Genomic DNA, 22,845 nt, shown 5'->3' with positions numbered 1-22,845 from the left:
GACAGCATGCATGAGACTGATGAGGCGTAACTACTTCCTAGAGAGAGAAACTGCCTGGGACCACTTTTCCTAGAGAGGGACTTACAGGTGTGGCAAGCACTTGGAGCCTAGGAAACTATCAGTATGTAGAGTAATGAAGCCACACATAAGGTGGGGCTGGGGGTGGGGGATTAGCTCAGTGCTGGAACACTAGTTTTGCATCCATCCTGTAGGCCATATTCCCATTGTACCCTCAGCACTTAGCCCAACATTTCAGTAACTCATCTCCTGCACCAACTAGGGCCTTAGTGTTTTGGAGTCCTTCCAGCGGACTGGAGGAGAGAGAATACATGTTGAATGAAAAAAGAAAAACAGAATGAATGACCAAGTATTCATGCCCTTAATACTATTTAATGAAAAAAAAAAACGATTAAGAGAGGGCTGGGAATATGGCTTAGCAGTAGAATGTTTGCCTAGCATGCACAAAGTCCCGAGTTCAATTCCTCAGTACTACATGAACAGAAAAAGCTGGAAGCGGTGCTATGGCTCAATTAGTAAAGTGCTAGCTCTGAGCAAAAAGAAGTTCAGAGACAATGCTCATGCCCTGAGTTCAAGCCCCAGGACTGGTTTAAAAAAAAAAAAAACTGGAACAAAAATAGAATGTGACATAATTTTTTAAATCAATGTAACCACAATTATGTAAATATGAAGATGTTTATCTGTGGTTCACTGTTTTGTTTTGTTTTGTTTTGTTTTTTGCCAGTCCTGAGCTTGAACTCAGGGCCTGAACACCATCCCTAATGCTTCTTTTTGCTCAAGGCTAGCACTCTACCACTTGAGGCATAGTGCCACTTCTGGCTTTTTCTGTTTATGTGGTACTGAGGAATCCAACCCAGGGCTTCATGCATACAAGGCAAGCACTCTACCACTGAGCCACCTTCCCAGCCCTATCTGTGGTTCACTGTATATATAAATAATTTTATTTTCTTCTTAAAATTGTGTTTTCAAGCCTTCTGCAATAAGAATGTAAATTTTCTGCAAATTAGAGTTACAGCAAACTGGGTGCCAGTGTCTCACACATATTGTCCCAGATACTTAGGAGGCAGAGATCTAGAAGATCATAGTTCAAGGCCAGCCCAGGCAAAAAGTTGACCAGATCCCTTCTCAACAGAAAGAGCTAGACTGGGTGCTGTGGTATTTGCCTGTTATCCAGGCTTCACCAGGATGGTGGTCCATGCCAGGCTGAGCAAAACGTGAGAGTTGTGGCTCAAGGGATAGAATGCTTGCCAACCAAGTAGGAAGCCCTGAGTTCAAACTCTTCACACACACACACACACACACACACACACACACACACACACACACAGTAAGGGTAATTAGGGTTTTGTTTGTTTGTTTCTATCAAATGTTGCCTTCTCCAGAAACAATGCCACGAAGGCTCCAAAGGATCTTAGAAGCCCTTTCTTCAACATTCTTATAGTATCCTGTACCGTTCACGAATCACATTCAATTTTGCGAGTCTTTCTCCTAATACGATTTGGTGTTCTTTTTATCTCTGAATCCCAGGGCTCACCACATACTAAGCATTCCTCAAGGAATGTGGACCTTGTAAAGAAAGCAAACCATTAGGAGCAGACAAACCCTGGCATTCTCTATCTAAACCAGTTGCATCTCCCCTGGGTATGGGACTATCTAAGAGATCTGCCTGCTTGAATAGTCAGCACTGGCGTTTCGGAGACCAGGGGAAGTACTAGCTGAAATCCAAGTTGGGTTTTCCTGGTTACAAGCCAACGTTAGTCACGTGGCAGCGCTTGGAGGATTCCCCGATTCTGCTCATTCCTTGGGGATCACTCACCCCATCAGACTCCCGCTCATTCTTTAGGATCCCTCACTCCTGGGCGGGGAGGGGGGGGACCTCCCCTGGGAACAAAGGGAAACTCCAGGACTCGGCTCTTTTCCACCAACAGCTGTGACTAATTTGCACTTAACTTCAAACCACAATTACAATAAATATGGTCTGTGTGTGTGGAGGGGGATATGACCGTCTAGAAGAAACACTTTTCTCCAAATACCTTCCAGAAAGGGCTTTTAGGGCCAAGCAGCGCCGTTATAGAGGAGGAGGTTTAGAAACAGGTTTTAAGGACATTCACTGGAATTGAACTTAAGACCGAGTAGGTGCGGACTCCGTTCTCTGCAAGACTTATGCCCAGGCCAGGAGCGGGTGTCCTCGGGGACCCCCCCCCCAGTCTCGGTGCCTGGAGGAGGTGGCTAGGCGTCCACGTGGTCCTCAGGGTCGGGTCAACTAGACCAATAGGTTGCAGAAGAGCCGCTGTGGGCCTCTGGCCTGCGCGCCCCACCCGCAGCACGGCGGGATTCTGTGAGTCCCACACTCGCCACTTCGTAGTAAAAGCAAACCCGAGAGGAAGGGCAGGGCCCTGGGTGGGGACATCCGAGTACGCGCTTTCACACTCAGAAAGTTTACACGAAGGCTCTCCGGAGGGCTGGGTGGGGTGGGACAGTGCTGGTCTCCAGAGCGAGGCGGGAGGAGGGCGTGGGCACGGGTGTGTGTGCGCGCGCGCGGGTGTCTCGGGGTGGGGGTGGGGGGCAGCAGGAAGGGGAGGAGGAGGAGGGGAGAGCCGCAGCCCGGGCAGCCGGCCCAGGCTCCTCCTGCTCCGCAGCCCCAAGCCTCCGCCCTCTCCCCACCCGACCCACGTACAAAGGCGCCCAGCCGCAGAGCTCCCCTCACCTCCCGCGTCCCAGCTTGCCCAGCCTGCGCCGCGCCCCCCGGGGGGATAAGGTGAGTTCTGCCCCGGCTCCTAGCGCCCCCCCTCCCGCCCACTCCCAGTCCCCAGCCCCGGATCCCACCCTTCAGACACCCCGCACCCCGCTGCGACAGCCCCACGGGGCCGGGGTTAGCGGGGTTACCCCTGGCGGCCCCGGGGCCAGGGCCGGGGGAGTCCGCTGTGCGGGCCCCGGGGGCCATCCTCGGGCCAGGCGCTTCCCCCAGCCCAGGCGCAGACGGGAGGGGCGCGGGCTCTGGTCCTTTACTCTGAATCTTCGGACTTGGTGCCACCGGACCTCTAATCTCCTCCCTCGCCTCGCAGTTCTGGGCTCCCGCCTTTCGGACTTGGCGGCTAGTGGAGGATTGTCACTGAGTGGGACCCCCCGGGGCCCGCGCCCCAGCCTGCGCTGCAGGTCCGGCTTCCTGGTGTTTGTTGGTCCGCTAGTCTGGAAAGCTTTTGCCACCGAGGCCGCCTTTAGTTTGTTGTTATAAAGCAGTGCTTGGTGGGGTTGGGGTATGTGAAGTGATTTCTCTACTGTAAGAGATTGCTTCTTGCTTAAATAAGGGGAACTAGAGCGAGATGGGAAAGCGCGGGTTTGGGAAGCACGGGGAAGGATCTTCCAATCCCTGATGACTTTGGCCTGATGGACTGAGAGAGATTCCCTTGGTACCCCGTTCACAATCGGAGCTTGGGCAGAAAGGAATGGTGCTCTCTATGGCCCTCTGCTAACTGAAACCAGGAGCCCTATCATGCTGGGGAGGGGCTGTGATTAATGCCAAACAACTAGAGCCAGCAAAGCAGAGCTGGAAGCCCGGTTCTGGAACACATTAAACCCACCTCCCGTTGGTTCCCCCCCCCCCAACCCTTCCCTCACTGGAGGAGCTGGAAGCATTCTGCAGGGTGGGGTTAGCACAAAGGGCTCTGGGATTCTCCTGGTGTGGTGATCTGAGAGGCCTGTGACTCAGCTGGACGACCATGTGGGTGTGGTCCTGTTGGTTGCTGATCTACTGTGGATGGTTTGGACCCAACACTCACTGAAGGAAAAGAGGAACTGTGCCATCTTAGAAGGCATTTTCCAAGAGGAAGTGAGTCACACTAGGATTTGCCACCAACCTGAAGGAGAGGTTTTTTGACTGAGCTGCCAGGGAGAATAATTAAATTGGCAGGCCACTGGCAAGACCGCTGCTCAGTTATGGCCAGGTTACTGGCTCATGTGTCCTCTAGCAGCAGGCCTCAGCTTTACTGGGGCTGTAGTTTTTCCCATTATGAGGTTCACCTCATAATGCACAGGTCCTCTCCCTACTCTCAGTCCTATTCCCCAACTCCAAAACTCCACTTACAGCCTCCAGGAATGAATTTTTTATATTCTGCACTTTAGGTGAGGCCAGGCTCATGGAAACACCCTCTCAGTGATCTTTGCCTCCCAAGTGTTTCAGCATATTGCAAAAGATAACGATAATAGCCAAGTTGTGGCAGGAATGAGTTCATATAACTTGCTTGAAATGTTCTTATCATCCATGCCCCTACAGATTCCTGGCCAATTTCTATTCAATCATTCCTTCTAAGTGGCATGAGCGTTCCTTGACAGCGAGAGGATAGGTTCTTCATGGTGATCCTTGATCTGGCATTTGGGGTTTTGTTGGTTGGTTGGTTGGTTTTCTAGGTCTGTTGGGCATAGAATGATTGTTTGGGCTCACCTTAATTTCTAGGTGATGCTTGCTTTTCCTGGAAACATTAGACTGGCCTCTGGCCAGTCTCTGAGCAGCCATCCCAGTCTGAGCGGATCCTGTGCTGGTTGGAACTAAGTCTGGGCATCTCCTGCTTTCCACTGAGAGCTCAAAAAAAAAAGTGACTTTTTAGGGTATTACCCTGTTGGAATGCCATTGGACAACAGTCCAATCTTCTAAAGCATAAAGCAGAGGGAAACACAGTGCCACTTCGGGCTTTTTCTGCCTACGTGTTGCTGAGGAATGGAACCCAGTGCTTCATGCATGCAAGGCAAGCATTCTACCACTGAGCCACCTTCCCAGCCTGACTTTATTTATTTTTAACAGTTGTCAAGACTTTTAGCTTTTCAATAAATAACACACACTCATCCAACCAAAAGATTTAATAGCAGTTGCTGATTTAATAGCATTGGCTGATTGAGGCCTAACAATATTTCAAAGAAAGAAATTGAATGTATTTTGTGGGTTTAGAGGAGATTTGTGAGCTCTTTCTTTCTGTTGAGTTGCACCTGAAACTTTCTTTTGCTAACCAATTATGTAGAGGGCAAGTTTTGTTTGGTGAAAGAAAGCCTGGATCCCAATCTATTACCTCAATTCTTTTTTCTGAATTCCTTTTAGGAATCACTCAATAATATCTTCTGTGTTAAATTCTCAAGAGGTAAAAATTATTTTTCAAAATCCCTGAAACAGAAGGAAGAAAACTTCAAACATATTTTGGGGTGGTTTTTTATTTGGTTGTTTGTTTTTGTTTTTGTTGTTGTGCTAGTCCTGGGGCTTGAACTCTGGGCCTGGACACTGTCCCTGGGTTCCTTGTACTCAAGGCTAACACTCTACCACTTGAGCCAAAGTGCCACTTCTGGCTTTTTCTGTGATTGATTGGAGATAATGGTCTCATAGACCCTGCTTGGGCTGGCTTTGAACTGTAATCCTCAGATCTTGGCCTCCTGAGTAGCTAGGATTACAGGTGGGAGCCACCGGCACTGGGCTTCAAACGTATTTTAAATAGCATGTTTATTTTTACTGACACCCTGACAATTATTTCTGTGTGGCTGTCAGAAAACTAAGGTATGGACATGATACAGAGGAACAAAGTAAATCAGAACTCTTGTTCCTTATAAGTATCTTCTTGTAAATTATGGCCTGGATCTAGGCACAGGCCCAGAGCAAACAGTTGGGACTGCTCACAAATAAACACTTTCCTAAGAGGGACTTCAGCTTCCCAGCCAAAGACAATCAAGATGATATTATTATCAGTTTCATTCTTCCCCTTCCATAAAGCAGACTCTATGAACAGAAACTCAAATAGCAAGAATTGAAGACAGACTTTTAAGCTGTATTCCATTAGCTGGTGAACTTTTCAAAGGCAAGCACCACCATAGAAAGGAAGGAATCCCTTGTGCCCCACACCAAAACTCTTTAGTTGGGACATACAAAGTAGAAGTACCAAAAAAAATGAATTTCTAACACAGAAAGAATTTGTGGAGTACAGAATTGTTTTCTGTTTAAAAAAAAAGCAAAACAAAACAAAACTTCACAGGACTTCTGAGCCTGCAGTACTAAGATCCATTGCGCAGGAAAACAAGTCGAGGGCATGCAGCGTCAGAATCAAATGATTCAGTGGCAGATGAGTGGGCAGCAGGTCCACAGAAGTGATCAGTCTCACATTCTGTGGAGTCAGCAGTGAAACTGCAGAGCTAGAGGAGAAGGAATGAGAGGTAGGATGAATGAGAAATCTACAGCAGAGAAAAGCAGTCAGTCTGACCAGACCTGTTTAGCAGGACGTATTTTTTTTTCCTTTGAGTCTGAACTGTGCTGTCCTGTTTGTTCTTTGGGGAACCTTGTTGGGGCCCCTTCCCATCCTTCCTGCTGAGCTCTGAGCTACAGGATTTTTCAGCCTCCTTTGGATAATCACATTAGCTACTGCCAAGGCAACAGTTTGACTCATAAACTGACTCATTTATTTAGTGGATATTTACCTCTGGATAAAGGCAAAATTTTTCATGGTTCTTGACCAAGAAGTGCTCAAGAGTGGTGAACAATTAAAAATAATTTGAGTGTTCCTGGTACAGGAGTAGGTTATCCAAACACTGAAAAGACATTGTTGCCTCCCAGACTGAGTTCCAAGGTCCTCTGCCAAAGTGTATCCAATGAGGAAGTAGGAGACACACCCCTGCTGGCGTGTGGCTTGTGGAGCCATTCGTGGGTGAGATGCCAGCTTCAAGTTCGTGAAGAACTTCGGCTTTAGTGACCAACTGTCAGAGCTGCTGTCAGCCTGTTTGTCAAGCCCCACCCAAGGAACTGAGGAACCATTTACCCAGCAGGCACAACCCCCATCACCACCCCGTCCAGCCCTGGAAGAGACTCTTGATTCATGCAGCCAAGAGAACAGTTAAATCACGTTTCCCTCTTTTCCTTCTTACTTAAAAACCAGTGTGTGGCTGGGTCAAAACACACTTCTTTGCTTGTAGCCCTGGTCAGTACATCGGTTGCGGATCAGACCCTCTGGTCGCCTCTGATTTTCAAAACTAGTTTCACTTCTAGTTAGTCCCTTCTCTGCATCCTCCCACTGCTAAACCTGACCAGCCAGGGAGTTGTGCTTGTCATCTGTTTACTGAATACAGCAGCTGGAAGGAGGTAGAGAGAGAGGACCTCTGATAGGAACATAGCTTTGTGGAAGAAAACCCCATCACATAGCCAGTGTACTAAAGCCAGAGCACTAAAGCACCTCGCTTCAAAGCAGAGACTGAAGAAAACATTGGAGCATCACCTGATTTCCTCAGCCTACAACTCGTATGTCTTAGTAGGTCCTAAATTTACCTATTTTCTATTGGGGGGAATCATTATCCTACTACAAACCCTTTCTTCCTTGACCATACAGTACACTCTCTGGACTCTGTTCCATCCTGTGATGAAAGCTAGATATCCCAGTTCTAATATCTGGGAATTGTGGGACAGGCTGGGAAGTGTGTGGCTCCGAGCTCCCAACACAAGTTTTTTTTGTACCGGTTCTGGGGCTCAAACTCTGGGCTTGGAGGCTGTCTCTGAGTTTTTTTGCTCAAGACTAGTGCTCTACCCTTTGAGCCACAACTCCACTTCTGGCTTTTGGGTGGTTAATTGGAGATAAGAGTCTCACAATCTTTCCTGCCCAGGCTAGCTTCAAACTGTGTCCTCAGATCTCAGCCTCCTGAGTAGCAAGGATTACAGACAAGAGCCACCAGTGCCAGCGTGGACACATTATTTTTAAATCTCTGTGGTGTCTGACTCCTTTCCTGAATTATTTAAGTGCTGAGGTAGGATCCTATGTCCTCCTATAGGTGACTCATTCCTGGGCTTTCAGATCAGCTATACAAGGCCAACTCACTCAAGCCCACACCACGGGAAACCCTTGTAGGGTGCGGGATGGATCTTCCCTGTGTAGGAAGACAGCAAATGGGGTGTGGCTCCCCTGGAATTTATCTCACACCAGAACTTTAAACATGAATTTTCTTCTGTCTCCAAGACAAACTGCCTTGCAGATGAATCATGCTAGATTCTGGTTTATAGTGTTCTCTAAAGTAATCTTCTTTGGCATGAAGGTTCTAGTACTTTTCTGGAGATTAAGGGGTATAATTTGTAATTTTTAAATACAGTTGTTCAACCCTGGCGTTTATCACTCCACGGTTCCCTCTGTAAACGATAGCATCTAAAGATCTATGTTGAACAGGCATCTGTCAACAGCAGTAACCAGAACTAAGCATGTCCCAAGCCCAAGTACTTTTCAGCAGAATTGCCAGCATTTCCTTCCACCTATGCTCATAGCTTCATAGCTCTGTGGTGTGTGTGTGTGTGTGTGTGTGTGTGTGTGTGTGTGTGTGTGGTGTGTAAAATGATATATTCCAAACTTTGACTAAGTTCACTGTTTCCTAAACAATAGTGATTTTAGATAATGTTTCTCAAAGCTCCTCTGTTCTGGCCAAAACATGTCTTCCAACTAACTCAGAATCCACTGAGCTCCAATTAAGTACCAGGCACTGTGTCTTGATGAGCCATAAGCCTCCAGCTCATTGTACCTGAATACAGTGATCTCACATGTTTCCTTTCTTATAAATTCTCCTTGACCAAAAAAACCCTCTTGTTCTGTCACTATGTCTCAGACTCTGAAAGTAGCTTTTGCCAAGAATGTGTTAGACCCCCAAATGACTTCAGATAGACTAAACTTTTAGACAATAAACATTGGAACACATGAACTCAGGCAGGGCAGCTGCATTTTACTACTAGGATGCAAATGTCTTTATTGCAATAGATACAAGTTCAGTGCTTTGGCTTTAGTAAAGAGTATCCAGCAGACAAATTCATCTTCAAGCAGCTTTCTAAATGCTAATATTATACTGAACCAGGTACAAAGTTAAGCATAGAAGGTTAAATTTTTCATATTAGCCAGGCTTGACTGTGTGGGTTGTTCAGCCATATTTTTAAAGTTTCATTGGTCAGTACCAAGAGAAATAAAAAGATAAATCTTTTTTCAATAAGTACTTTGTCAGTTTATTTTTGTTTGTTTGTTTTGTCAGTTGTGGGGCTTGAACTCTGAGCCTAGACACTGTTCCTCAGTTCTAGGAGAGCACCCTGCCACTTCAGCCACAACTCTACTTCCAGTTTTCTGGTGATTTATTGGAAATAAGAGTCTCAAGGACTTTCCTGCCCAGGCTGGCTTTGAACGGAGATCCTCAGATCTCAGCCTCCTGAGTAGCTAGGAATATAGGTGTGAGCCAGTGGTACCCAGCTACTTTATCAGTTTAAAGAAAAAAAAATTTTTTTTTTTTGTTGGTCATGGGGATTGAACTCTGGGCTTAGGCGCTGTTCTTGCCCTCTTCAGCTCAAGGCGAGGGCTCTACTGCTTGAGCCACAATGCCATTGGGGCAGGAAAGCCCATGAGACTCTTATCTCCAGAAAACCACTAGAAAACCGGAAGTGGTGCTGTGGCTCAAGTGGTAGAGGGACAGCTCCCAAGCCCAGAGTTCAAGCCCCATGACTGACAAAAAAAAGAAAGAGCCGGGCGCTGGTGGCTCACGCCTGTAATCCTAGCTACTCAGGAGGCTGAGATCTGAGGATCGCGGTTCAAAGCCAGCCCGGGCAGGAGAGACCGTGAGACTCCTATCTCCAATAAACCACCAGAAAACCGGAAGTGGCGCTGTAGCTCAAGTGGTAGAGCGCTCGCCTTGAGCTGAAGAGCTGAGGGACAGCGCCCAGGCCCAGAGTTCAAGCCCCACGACCGACAAAAAAAAAAAAAAAAAGAAAGAAAGAAAAACATTGATATTGCTTTTCCAAATGGTTAGTTTTTATTCTTTTTTTTTTTTTTTTTTTTTGGTAATGGGCTTGAACTCTGGGCCTGGGTGCTGTCCCTTAGTTCTTCAGATCAAGGCTAGCACTCTACCACTTGAGCCACAGCACCACTTCCAGTTTTCTGGTGGCTTCTTGGAGATAAGAGTCTCAAGGACTTTCCTGCTGTGGCTGGCTTTGAACTGTGATCCTCAGATCTCAGCCTCCTTGGTAGCTAGGATTACAGGTGTGAGACACCGTCGCCTGGCCTTTTTATTCTTTATTAGGTGGTTTATGAAAATTTAGCTGGCAACCAGATAAGCTTTTTAATAAAACTCTAAGACTTGAAATGCCTATTTCATAAGCAAGAGACCTCCAAAACAGAGATCACTTTGTCCTTAGATTCATTGAATTTTATAGCTGGAAAGGAATAAATGGGTGATATACTCACAATTCTTTCAATTATTCTTTAAAGACTGACAGTAAATGTGGCTTAAAGGTTGCCAAGCACCAATGGCTTATGCCTGCAGTCCTAGCTACTCAGCAAGCTTAGAGCTGAGGATCATAGTTCAAAGCCCACCCAGTTAGGTAAGTCCATGAACTCTTATCACCAATTCAGCACCAAAAAAACTGAAAGTGGAGCTTTGGCTCAAATGTGAGAGCACTAGCCTTGAGCAAAAAAGCTCAGGAGCAGCACCCAGGCTCTGAGTTCAAGCCCCAGGACCAACACCAAAAAGGTAAAAAAAAAAAAAAAAAGTTAATGTAACCCATTTCTTCATGCCCTTTAACAGATTTCAACAGACCTTGCCAAGATGCCATCTCAAATGGAACACGCCATGGAAACCATCATGTTTACATTTCACAAATATGCAGGGGATAAAGGCTACTTAGTAAAGGAAGACCTGAGGGTGCTCATGGATAAGGAGTTCCCTGGATTCTTGGAAGTAAGTATTACAACTCTCAGAAAGAACTAGATATAAAAATTAGTACTTTCAGCCAGGTACCAGTGGCTCACACCTATAAGCCTATTTGAGAGGCTAAGATCTAAGGATCACAGCTTGAACCCAGCCCAGGAATGAAAATTTTGAGACTATTATTTCCAATTAACCACCAAAAAGGCAGAAGTGGCTCAAGTGGTAGAGTGCTGGCTATGAGCTAAAAAGCTAAGGACTGCCCAGGCCCTGAGTTCAAGCCCTAGTATACAGAGAGGGGGTGGAGGGAGAGAGGGAGGGAAGGACAGAGAGAGAAAGAGAGAGAGAGAGAGAGAGACAGAGAGAGAGAGAGAGAGAGAGAGAGAACTTGGGGGCTCATTCCTGTAATCCTAAATACTCAGGAGGCTGAGATCTGAGAACACACACACACACACACACACACACACACACACACACACACACACACACACACACACACACACACACACACACACACACACACACACACACACACACACACACACACACACACACACACACACACACACACACACACACCTACACCCCTGTACTTTCTTCCCCATGTTATTTTATCTTTTCCCTGTGGAGGCCACTACTAGAAAGGTGTTTTGTCTATTTATTTATTAAAAGTATTGGGTACCTACTTTGTGTAAGGTATTGCATGGGAAACAGTGAAGAAGACACAGCCCCTAAGCTCAAGGAGTTTATGATCTGCAGATAAAGTACAACTTATATGCAAATAACCACTACATGAAGTATTAGAAAACTCTATCTTGAGTTGTATGCGCATCCATTGCAACATTGGAAAGAAGGCTTTTCCAGAGGGAGCACTCAGCCAGGGAATGGCTAGGCCCTTTTTTTACTTTAGTTATTTTTTTGGGGTGGGTCCGGTTGAGGGGCCTGAACTCTGGGCCTGGGCGCTGTCCCTCAGCTCTTCAGCTCAAGGCTAGTGCTCTACCACTTGAGCCACAGCGCCACTTCCGGCTTTTTTCTTTTTGCTTATGTGGTGCTAAGGAATCGAACCCAGGGCCTCAGGCATGCAAGGCAAGCGCTCTGCCACTGAGCCACCTTCCCAGCCCCTACTTTAGTTATTTTTTAGATAGTCTCACATTTTCAATCAAGGCTGGCCTTTGATTATGACCATCCTATCTATGCTTAATGAATACTGAGGATGACATATGTGCCATTATACCAAATTTGTTAGTTGAGATGAAGGTCTCACTAACTTTTTTCCCTAGACTATCCTAGAATCTTGATCTTCCCAATCTCTAACTCCCAAGTAGCTGGAATTATAGGTGTGCACCATTGTGCTTGGCCCCTCAAATTCTTTCTCTCCAATTCTAGTCCATAAAAGAATGGTGTCAATCATCTGCTGAATAGGCCGAGTATTAGTGCAGAAATAACTGCTTTTCACACTGAAAATCCTACTGAGCACAGGAGCAGAGTCTGGTTTATGTATCACCTTGACAGATGAAGCAACACCCAAAGACAACTTTTTAGCCAGTCCAGGTATATTACGAAGGACATTAAGTGACAAGGCACCATTGCCCTATAACTTTGTAAGCCATCAAGAGGAGCTTGTTACATTTCATGATCGTGCAAGGCAAAACATTTCAGATTAAAATACAAGCCCATCTTCTATCTCTCCATGCTATAACTGTAGTCATTTGAAAGGATATGGGTGATGGATAACTTATTAACCTCCTGAAGGCTGAAGGGAAGCCATGGTAAAAAGCCTGGATCCTGCCTCTTGTCATCTGCCTTTAGTCAGATCCCTGACTCCTACACCTAGTAAACATGGAGCTTTGCAGAACACTATTTGTACACATCATCAATATCAGTTAAATAGCCTAACTCCTTTCTTCAAGTTCCAGTCCTACCACAATGCTATCCTAGAAAAGAGCTGAAATACAGTTACCTGCTGTTGTAGGGCCCTGGACCCAAAGTCTGGAGATCTGGCTCTAGTGTCACAAACACTGGAGATTTGCTTCAGCTCTGTGACCTAGTTTCTTTTCTGTAAAATGAGAGACACGTATGATTATCTGCAAGATCACTCTCATTTTATGAACCTTCTATGCAAGCATAAAATGTAAGGACAAAATGTGCTCAGGCTAAGGCAGCTCACTGACAAAAGTGTTCTCAGCATTTATCACATGTTAATTGTGCTAAAAGTTAGAGGCAGAATAAGCATCATATATGTCGTAGACCCTTCCTCTAGGCTTTGTGGCATGAGAAACATAAAGGGAATAGGTGATATAGAGTGCTAAACATGGCAGGATAATTTATTCCAGGAACCAGGGCATAATTCCAGACACACCCACACTCACTGCATTAACAGAGCATTTTGTTTCTAAAGCAGACCCCTTATGTCATCCAAATTTCACTCATTCCGACCACAGCCAGGAAGCTGGGGGCAAGTCCAGAATTAGCTACATAGAACAGGTTTTAGTTGATTGTTTAGGGTAGAAGATTTCATTCCTCATGAAGGAAATGGAACTGCTTTACCTTAAGGGATTCCTGAGTGCATAAATATTAAGTGCACTTAAAATTTAGTTATTTTGCTGTTGTTATTGTTGGTCATGGGGCTTGAACTCTGGGCCTGAGCGCTGTCCCTTAGCTCTTCAGCTCAAAGTGAGCGCTCTACCACTTGAGCTACAGCACTACTTCCAGTTTTCTAGTAGTTTATTAGATATAAGAGTTTCACAGACTTTCCTGTCTGGGCTGGCTTTGAACCTCGATCCTCAGATCTCAGCCTCCTGAGTAGCTAGGATTACAGGTGTGAGTCACCCTCGCCCGGCTAAAATTCAGTTCTTAAGTCACGTACATATGGTCATAAATACTTTTAATAGCCTCTAATGGGTTAGAGGTTATTTCTGGTTGATGGCATGATCTATAGAAGTAATGTACATATAGTCAGTGGAATTCACAAATACTTTAGGTAGGCCTTTTAATAGCCTCTAATGAGTTAGAGGTTATTTCTGGTTGATGGCATGATCTATAGAAGTAACCAAATTTCTACACTTCTAACCAGCATCCTTGTGAAAAAGTGATCAAGCCAGTTGTTATAGAAACAGGATAAAGGGATCTTGCCTGCCCATCCTTGCTCTACACATTCATGCAAGGCATTAGAGAGTTCATGATTCCATTGCATATATTCCTTTTGACTCTTGTCTAATATACAGCATCCAGTGACAACTATAGAAAGATGTAGACTTACCAACTCAAAATGGAAGTAGAACTAGGGTGTAGATCAGTGGTAGGGCACTTGCCTAGAATATGCCAGACTCTGGGTTCAATTCCCCAGCACCCACAAACAAAAAGTGGGGGAGAGAATTCCAGAGACAATGCTGGGAATGTGGCTTAGTGGTACAGTGCTTGTCCACATGTATGAAGCCCTGCATTTGATTCCTCAGTACCACATAAACAGAAAAAGCCGAAAATAGCACTGTGGCTCAAGTGGTAGAGCACTAGCCTTGAGCACAGAGGGGCTCAGGGACAGAGCTCAGGCCCTGAGTTCAAGCCCCAATCCCAGCAAAAAAAAAAAAAAGAATTCCAGAGACAACATTCAAGCCAATGCCTTCACTCATAGTTGATACATGAAGTCACATTATTAGCTATGTGACTTACTCAAGGTCACAGGGCTAATATGATATTATGACACACTAGTGTGCCAAAGAGAAAAAGCCATCTCTCCATCTTCATCATGAAATCCTCAAAATAAGTAGGACAAAGATCTAAAACTCCCTAAACAATTTTATCTTTTTTTTTTCATTAAAAAATTCATTTTAAGCCAGGCTCTGGTGGTTCACACCTGTAAGCCTAGCTACTCAGGAGGCTGACATCTGAGGATTAGAGTTTGGAGCCAGCCCAATCCAGAAAGTCCATGAGACTCTTTATCTCCAATAAGCTACTCCGAAAAAGCTGGAAGTGGTGTTATGACTGACGTGGTAGAGCACTAGTCCTGAGCACAGAGAGGCTCAGGGACAAAGCCCAGGCCCTGAGTTCAAGCCCCAGGACTGGCAAAATACACAAAAAGTTTCCTTTTAAAGGCTTGGACCATGCTATCAGAAACATATTAAGAAAATGTAAGTTTGAACAGAAAACAGTAAGTGCAGAGTCATTCTTGGTCAAAATCTAAATATGAAATTACTGAAATGTGTTTAGATGGTGCCCATAAAGGTCACTGATTACCTAAGAAAAGAGCCCAGATAATAGTGAGATTATGTGCTTGGTTGACTGTCCAGTATAAAGCAGATAAAGTTCAGAGTTACAACCCTTGACTGGTATTTTCTAACCTTTGCTCTTTGTTGTTGTTGTTGTTTTAGAACCAAAAAGATCCTCTGGCTGTGGACAAAATAATGAAGGACCTGGATCAGTGCCGAGATGGCAAAGTGGGCTTCCAGAGCTTCTTTTCACTAATTGCAGGCCTCACCATTGCATGCAATGACTACTTCGTAGTACACATGAAGCAGAAGGGAAAGAAGTAGATAGAATCCAGCACTTATTTCTGCCCACTGCATAAGAGTTCTCCTGAAGGGTCATGTAAGGGATCCACCCACAAAAGATTTTATGACAGATGAGGACCCTTTAGGAAAAATTACAGATAGCATCCAACTCCCATTTGACAAGCAGAGCAAGGAACGTTAATTAAATGCCAAATAAGCTTTTCATTTTTATATTGTTTGCATCCTCTTGCCCCTAACAATAAAGTCTTTTTTTTTATTCCAAATTTGAGATAGCATGTTTGTGGCTTCTTCCAAACTACTCCAGATTTCTCTAGATCACGATGAGTCAGCTTGCCCTTGGGCAGCCAGCACACAGCACAGTTCTCTACACAGAACAAGCAAAATAGGAAAGCGCTTTCCTTTCAGGCTTAGGGTCTAACGTTTCTAAGTGTCCTGCCCTTGTAACTATGTCTATATGAAGAAACAAAACTACTATTCTAGAGGATAGTAGAGGGCTTCAGGAGTAACAGAAATAAAGCATCAACTCATCCACACACTGGGTGTTTTCATTCGGAAAAATTCTGAAGCAATGTGTTATTCTCAGAGGATTACCCCAGACCCTGGCATTCAGAAAGGTGCCCACTGCCAGGGACTCATCACTGTTTGGGATGGGTATATGTCATCTATGTGTACTGAGGGGAAGGGTGTGATATCTTCCTTTCTTTTACTCAGAGCATTTATCAGGGAGCTCAGAGCATGTAGTACTACAAGTATAATAAAAAGGGATATTACAGTTTGAAATCCTTTGTGGTTCTATGCCAACAAAAATACACAGCTCCCACAGTCTGACCTGCTGAAACAGCCATCTAGGCTTTGGGGCTGCAGCCTAATGGTTCCCAAAGGGCAAAGCTGCAATTATGCCAAGAGCCAACAAGAGGACCTGCCTGGAAAATTCCACTCATTCTGCTAGAAGGCTGAGTTGTAAAAGCAGATTCTGTCCCTCTCCACCCAGTTGTGAAGGAAGAACAGACAGAAGTAGAGAAAGTCAATTGCAAACATGCTGCAGAGCTGACCCTGAACACTTAACTCATTTTCTCTCTTGGACCCATTCCTTGTTCAAGTCTCCCAAACATCTGTGATTTAATACTTTTCAATCCATCTCTCTGACAGACCCGAGAAACAAATCTGTAAGCCTGATTCTCAGTTTGACCAATTTGAAGGTGATTATTCAATACTCCCTCTGACTCTTCACTCAGAGATAGTCATGAATTTAAAAATCCGTTGTTTGGCAAATATTAACAAGGACTACTATGACTAACACAAAGCACAGTTTTGTGGCAGGTAGGGAGAAGCAGATAGCTAGCCATAGGACCTGCTCAAGAAGATTACAATCTAGACTGAAAGACAGTAGATAAAGCAGACCAGAAGTTAAGTAATAACACAATGGAGATCAGCAAAAGTGACATGTAATGGGCACCCCACTTGCATTAAGAATGTCATATATACAACCTTTAGGGTGGCAAAAGTAGGCAAGTATACCAAAATCCTTTAATGTAAATTTCTTCTTTTTTTTTGAGTAGGAGAGGAAGGATAAGTGTTTCTAGGTATGGGGTTTGAGCTCAAAGCTTTGTGTTTGCTACAGTCATTCTACCACTTGAGCAATGCCTCAGCTCTTCTCAGTTTTAGTTATTTTTCAATTAAGGTATGATTTTGCAGGGATGGCCTAGACTTTGATTCTCTTATTTACAACCCCCACATACCTGGGATGAGAGGCATGGGCAACCATGCCAAGCCTATTGCTCAAAATATAGTCTTATTAACTTTCTGCCTTATTGCCTAGAACTCAGACCTCCTGAGTAGCTGGAATTAACAGGCATGAGCCACTTTTCCAGTCTAATGTATTTTCTTTGCCCCAGTATTTCTCATCCCAGGAATTGCCTTAAAGTAATCAAGGGGTTGGAGGCATGGTACGTGGCAGAATACTAGCCAGCCAATAAGAAAAAGAGTAAAGTAACAGAGAGAGAGAGAGAGAGAGAGAGAGAGAGAGAGAGAGAGAGAGAGAGAGAGAGAGAGAGAGAGAGAGAGAGAGAGAGAGAGAGAGAGAGAGAGAGAGAGAGAAGGAAAGAAAGAAAGGAAGGAAGGAAGGAAGAAAAGAAACAAACAAACAGAGGGGGCAGAGAGAGGGAGAAAGAAAGAATAAAAAACAAAATTCAAATACAAGGAGGAGGCTGCAATGCTTGGTAAGAAATGTATGCATTATCCTGCCCATGTAATTGTAGCCCCTCTGTACAGTATGTTCTCAAATAAAATTAAATTAAATTTAAAAAAATTCAAATACAAAGCCATTGATGCAGCATAATTTAAGGTTTTACCCAAGTAAAACCTTAATGTCTTTTGAGCACCAGTAGCTCATGCCTGCAATCCTAGCTACTCAAGAGGCTGAGATTTGAAGATGGGAGTTCAAAGCCAACCCAAGAAGAAAAGTCCATGAGACTCTTCTCTGTTTAACTAGGAGGGAAAAAAAGCTAGACTGGAGATATGGCTGTAGTCATGGGTGAAAAAAGTCAAGCAAGGCTATGAGGACCTGTGCTCAAGCACCAGTAATAGCAAAACACACACATACACACACACACACACACACACACACACACACACACACACACACACATACACACACACACACACACACACACACACGGGCGGCAGGGGGGGGAGGGGGGTGGTGAGGAGAAGGGAGGGAAGAAAGAGAGAAGAAATAAAAGGAAGTATATCCAGCTGTCTTTACTTTCCAAAACTTTTTGTGGCTTAAGAATCACCACCCAAAGGATAGTTATTATAATTTTCTTTGTATGCACTACTATGTTATCCAGATTATAATAATTTTACTTTCATAACCTGGGAGATACAACTTTACATAATATACTTTCTTTTTTTTTATAATAACAGTTCTCCAATTTTATTTATTTTATTTTATTGTCAGTTATGGGGCCTGAACTTTAGGCCTGGGCGCTGTCTCTCAGCTCTTCAGCTCAAGGCTAACACTCTACACATGAGCCACAGTACCACTCCCGTTTTTTTCTGCTTATGTGCTGCTGAGGAATCGAACCCAGGTCCTCATGCGGGCAAGGCAAGCACTCTGCCACTGAGCCACCTTCCAAGCCCTACATAATATACTTTCAAAAAGCACGTGTACTTACTGAGAGTCTATAATGTGTCAGGATCTATATGAGATACTTCTTAAGCATTGTCTTACTTAGTCCTTATAATAACCCTTCTAAGCAATCACAATATCCACTTTACAGATGACCAAACTAAGATTTAAACAACTCCACCATCCCACAGAACTTACTGCGTCAAGATTTGAAACAGAGACTGTTTCTTTTTATTCTACAGCTGTCTCAAAGTGCTGTTTCAGTAAACGGAATAACAAATGTAGTATTCTCTCACAAGAATAAAGGATCATGTGTGTGGCATGAGACTAGTCATAAGAGGCAGATTGGTGGAAAGTGAAAAACAGGAGGACTTCAGTTGAGGCATGTACCAGGACAGGAAACAAGACCCTATCTCAAAAATGAATAGTTAAAAAAAGAGGGACAGAGTCATGGCTCATTGGTAAAGCACCTGCCTAGCAAGCTTGAAGCCCTTAGTTCAAACCCCAGTACCAAAAAAATATTTAAGGTTTAAAAAGTTAATGGAACTCAAGGACCAATAAAATGGACTGGACATAGAAATATCAGATGAACCTTAAAAATCTATGCAAACACAACCATTGAGGTTGTAGATTGGCATGACAGATTTCTAAAATCATTCCTGTAATAATTTATAATGAGTCCTAGTATACAAGTTTTCTAAACCAAATCCTCACTTTCCCTGGCATTAGCACACAGACTGCACATTCCCTATTATGATCTGTCGACCACATTGTGGGGTCAGGGATCATACCACTGGCCTCCAGCCCCCAATCAAGTCCTGTTGATACCTCCTTACCACAGTGGGATGGGAACAAAGAGGGGCCAATGACACTTGAATGAACAGGGATTGACAGGTCCATTGATGGCATCGGGAAAGTCTGGAAGAAGATGAGCAGAGGATCCTGGGGACAGCGTGGACAGGGGCTATGTACTGGAGCTCTGAAGTCAAGTAGATCTGTGCTCCAATCCTTCCTCTTATGGACTTTGGGACATTTTATAAGAATAAGACCTGGGTGTGGTAGGGTGCACCTGTCTGCCCAACAGTCAGAAGACTGGGCGGAATGATCAAGTTTGAGCCCAGACTAAACTACATAGTGACATTCTGTCTTGAAAAAAAAGGAGAAAGAAAAAAAGGTGAGGGAAGCAATACCTAGCTATTGCTCATATTGAGTGGGCCAAATAGGCTACTAAGTTCTCAACTTATCTTTTCTCATTTAATCTTTACAGCAGCCCTTTGTGTTGATTGTTCTTATTTCCTCACATTTCCAATAAAGAAACTGAGCAACAAAGAAGAGGTCTATCCAAGGCCATAAACATTTTTAAATAGTGGAGTTGTGATTCATACATAAGTCTGGATTCAAAGTCTGCCTTTAACCAAATAATTATTAAGTGGATTCGGAAGAAGCCAGAAAGTCCAATTTGGAAATCAAGTCTACTCATTCTCCTCATCAGAGACCAACAGTCCTTGCCTGACAATGAGCAGCATAATCATTTAAGGATCCAGACTCAGGAGGCAGATTTTCTGGGCTCAGATCCCAACTTGGATACTTACAGGAAGAGCATCCTGGAACATGGCCTCTCTGTGCCCTGATCTTCCCCTGTGCAAATGGAGATAATACTAGAACCTCTCAAGGCTGCTCTAGGATTAAGTCATTACACCTGCAAGAGTGGGTGGCACTATATAAATATTTACTATGATTAGTCCTGAAACTCTTTCTAAGTTTAAGTTCAAGGAGTTGAAAGAAGAAGACAAAATCCTGGGAAGCAGGTTAGAAGCCAGGGGATATTACAATGCCTCATAATTCATCCTCCAAATAACAAGTCCCTTCCTGTCCCCAAGCTATAGAGAAACAATGCTTTGTTGAAAAAGCAAAAGCTTTGGAGTCAGAAAGACATTAGTTCAAACTGCTTCCTACTCTTCTGAGGCCGTGGGCAAATTACATGACCTCTTTAAGCTTCAGTTTTCTCATCTGTAACACAAACACAGTAGTATCTATATGACAGGAGTGTGGGAAGGATAATTGTATAAGATATACATGTTGGTGCATCACAGCCACACACAGAAGCAAAGGCCAGGTTATTTATTCTAGTAAAGTCTCACTTAGGAAGAAAGGTCAGTTCTTTGTCATTGAGTTGGTAAAACATTAATAAAGAGAGGCTCTTTTTCTAGATGTCTACCAACTGGCACTGCATGTTTGTTCTGGTAGAAGCTCTTTGCATTCTGGCTTATCAAGTCATAAAGCAAGAACTCAATTACATTTTATCCATTTTTTCATTCCCTTCCTATGGAGAAATTGAACTTAAAATACTGCAGGCAAATTAGCATTCCAGTTGGGCAAGCATTGACCTTGGATCAGGCCTAGGTTTTCCTGTATGACTTTGAGCAAGTTATCTAACTTTTCAGGGTCTTTACTGCCAGTTAGGGAAAACTACCCTCAGAGAGTTCAGTTAGGATTCAATGACATAATATAGGGCCTACACTCTCACTTTTTGCTTTTCTCCTATTAAAATGGCCAAGTCCCCCTGATCCCCTCTAAAGTTAGTCCCTGTTCCTGTGCTCTGCCTCTGACCTTCTCCTGGCTTTCTGCATCTTCCTTTCATTGCTCCCTCCACCAGGTCATTCTTCTTCCCACTCAGATTTGTATATGTCTAAGCCTGTCATTAAAAGAAAAAAATAATACTCTTTCAAATTCAGAGCCACAAACTTCTTGGAAGAGTTCTTGTTTCATAATTCAGGCTTGTTCTCCCTGTTATCTTTTTCAAGGACACTGACTTGGCCCTTTCCTCTTCCCACCTTGACTCTATATCCCTGGGCAATCTCATTGACCATCAGCCCCTACCCCCATTCTATCATTAAGAGTACAGTGACAAGCCACTTGCATGAGCCAAAGACCCCTCCAACTCACCACAGAATAGACGACTCATCATTTTCCTATCTCACCCCTCTCCACAAGTGAGAAAGCTAACCTTGTCAAGATTTTTTTATTTCAAACAACAAAACGCAGAGCAGATTCTATTAAAAATAGCTTGAATTCTTCTGTTTATCCCATTTCAAATGGGCCAAACTGAGCTTTTGAAAATGCTGCAATAGATTCCATTCATTATTTGAAGATGTTGCCAGTGCCCTAACCACATAGCCCATTCACTGTTGCCTTACACAGATGGCTTGCTGTGTCTGTTGCGTGAGGGCATTCTCTGAGGGGTTCAAGGGCAGGCCAATACTGCCAGGGAGTTAACCCTAGGAACAACTCCAAACCAGTGAGGGATGAGAGCTTGGGATCAATGCCTCCAATCCTCATACCCAGTATGACAGCTCAGAGGCCTGTTCTACACAAACCCTCAGAGGTCCCCAGTGGGACTGGGCCTTAGTAGGAAAACTGAGGCTAATGGATTTTTAAAGGGCTTTCTTCCCTTTTCTGGCTTGCTTTCCATTTCTTCAGCATTGCATGTATCACCTTTCAATATAAACTAATATAAATAAACTACCCAAGCCAGGCACAGTGGAGCACACCCACAGTCCCAACTACTGGTGAAGTTGAGGCCTTATCATCCACCAGAGGATGATTTGACGCAGGAAGTTTGAGGCCAGCATGAGCAAAATAAAGAGACCTATCTCAAACAAACAAAAATATATAAATGTAAATAAGTAAATAAATTCCAAACCCTTGGTTTCTGGTTTTGGGATACATCAGTCTAAGATAATCTCTTGAACATAGCTGACAAGTCTTTTCTTTTCTTTTTTTTTTTTGCCAGTCCTGGGGCTTGAACTCGGGACCTCAGCACTGTCCCTTAGCTCTTTGGCTCAAGGCTAGTACTTCAGTCATTGCACCACTTCTAGCTTTTTCTGTGATTAATTAGAAACAAGAGTTTCACAAACTTTCCTGCCTGGGCTAGCTGAGTCGTGATCCTCAGAGCTCAGCCTCCTGAGTAGCTATGATTACAGGGAGGAACCACCAGCAGCTTGCACAAGTCCTTTTATGATCAGATCCTGATTCCTTCTCCAAAATCAGCTTTTGCATTTCTCAGTTTGCACTCTATTTACAAGGTCCACAGACTTTTTAGGATCCTTTCATGTTCTTTCTTCTCCAGACCTTTGATACACCTTTCTCTTCCTAGAACACTATCCTCTAGTCATCATCTGACTGCTATTCAGATTTTTTTTTACAATTGCTGAAATGTCGTTTCTTGGCTGGTGGTACAGCTCACTGGTAAGGCACTTACCCCAACATGTACAAAACCCTGTTCAGTCTCCAGCAAAGGAAAACAACGGTCACTTCCTGATCTCTACAGTTCAGGTTTTGTGCTATTTCCACCTTCCTTCAAAGATATCCTGTTCTACCCCCAAACAAACCACTTATAACATCTGCTAAAATTTTCCATAATTCTCTGCCTCCACCAGTACTCTAACTTTCAGGAGGGCAGAGACTAGCTCTTTCTTGTACAATATTGTACCAGAAAAAAGCTAACGTATT

The 22,845-nt window shown here is 44.0% G+C and overlaps 1 protein-coding gene and 1 long non-coding RNA gene across 2 annotated transcripts; one reads left to right on the top strand and one right to left on the bottom strand.

The window, feature by feature from the left end:
- The first annotated feature begins 2,660 nt into the window (after positions 1-2,660).
- On the top strand, positions 2,661-15,466 carry S100a10 (S100 calcium binding protein A10). Its single transcript, XM_070013710.1, has 3 exons — positions 2,661-2,776; positions 10,576-10,728; positions 15,063-15,466. The coding sequence occupies exons 2-3, from the start codon at positions 10,597-10,599 to the stop codon at positions 15,222-15,224; spliced, it is 294 nt and encodes a 97-aa protein (XP_069869811.1). The 5' UTR covers positions 2,661-2,776; positions 10,576-10,596; the 3' UTR covers positions 15,225-15,466.
- On the bottom strand, positions 5,802-19,329 carry LOC138821465 (uncharacterized). Its single transcript, XR_011370159.1, has 3 exons — positions 19,170-19,329; positions 12,656-12,751; positions 5,802-6,183 (listed from the first exon to the last, which is right to left on the bottom strand). It is a non-coding gene; the product is annotated as an uncharacterized lncRNA (long non-coding RNA).
- Positions 19,330-22,845: the final 3,516 nt, after the last annotated feature.

This window comes from Dipodomys merriami, unplaced genomic scaffold, assembly GCF_024711535.1.
Source record: "Dipodomys merriami isolate MVZ:Mamm:240054 unplaced genomic scaffold, mDipMer1.0.p SCAF_92, whole genome shotgun sequence".
Lineage (NCBI taxonomy): Eukaryota > Metazoa > Chordata > Mammalia > Rodentia > Heteromyidae > Dipodomys > Dipodomys merriami.
The sequence above is the reverse complement of the archived record's forward strand: the minus strand, read 5'-3'. Positions and strand labels throughout refer to the sequence as shown.

What these genes read in the sequence shown, in the direction of transcription:
- S100a10 (XM_070013710.1), top strand. Translation starts at nt 10,597, where the DNA reads ATGCCATCTCAAATGGAACACGCCATGGAAACCATCATGTTTACATTT. An exon ending in AGTTCCCTGGATTCTTGGAA is followed by an intron (nt 10,729 to 15,062) that starts GTAAGTATTACA and finishes TTGTTGTTTTAG; the next exon opens with AACCAAAAAGATCCTCTGGC.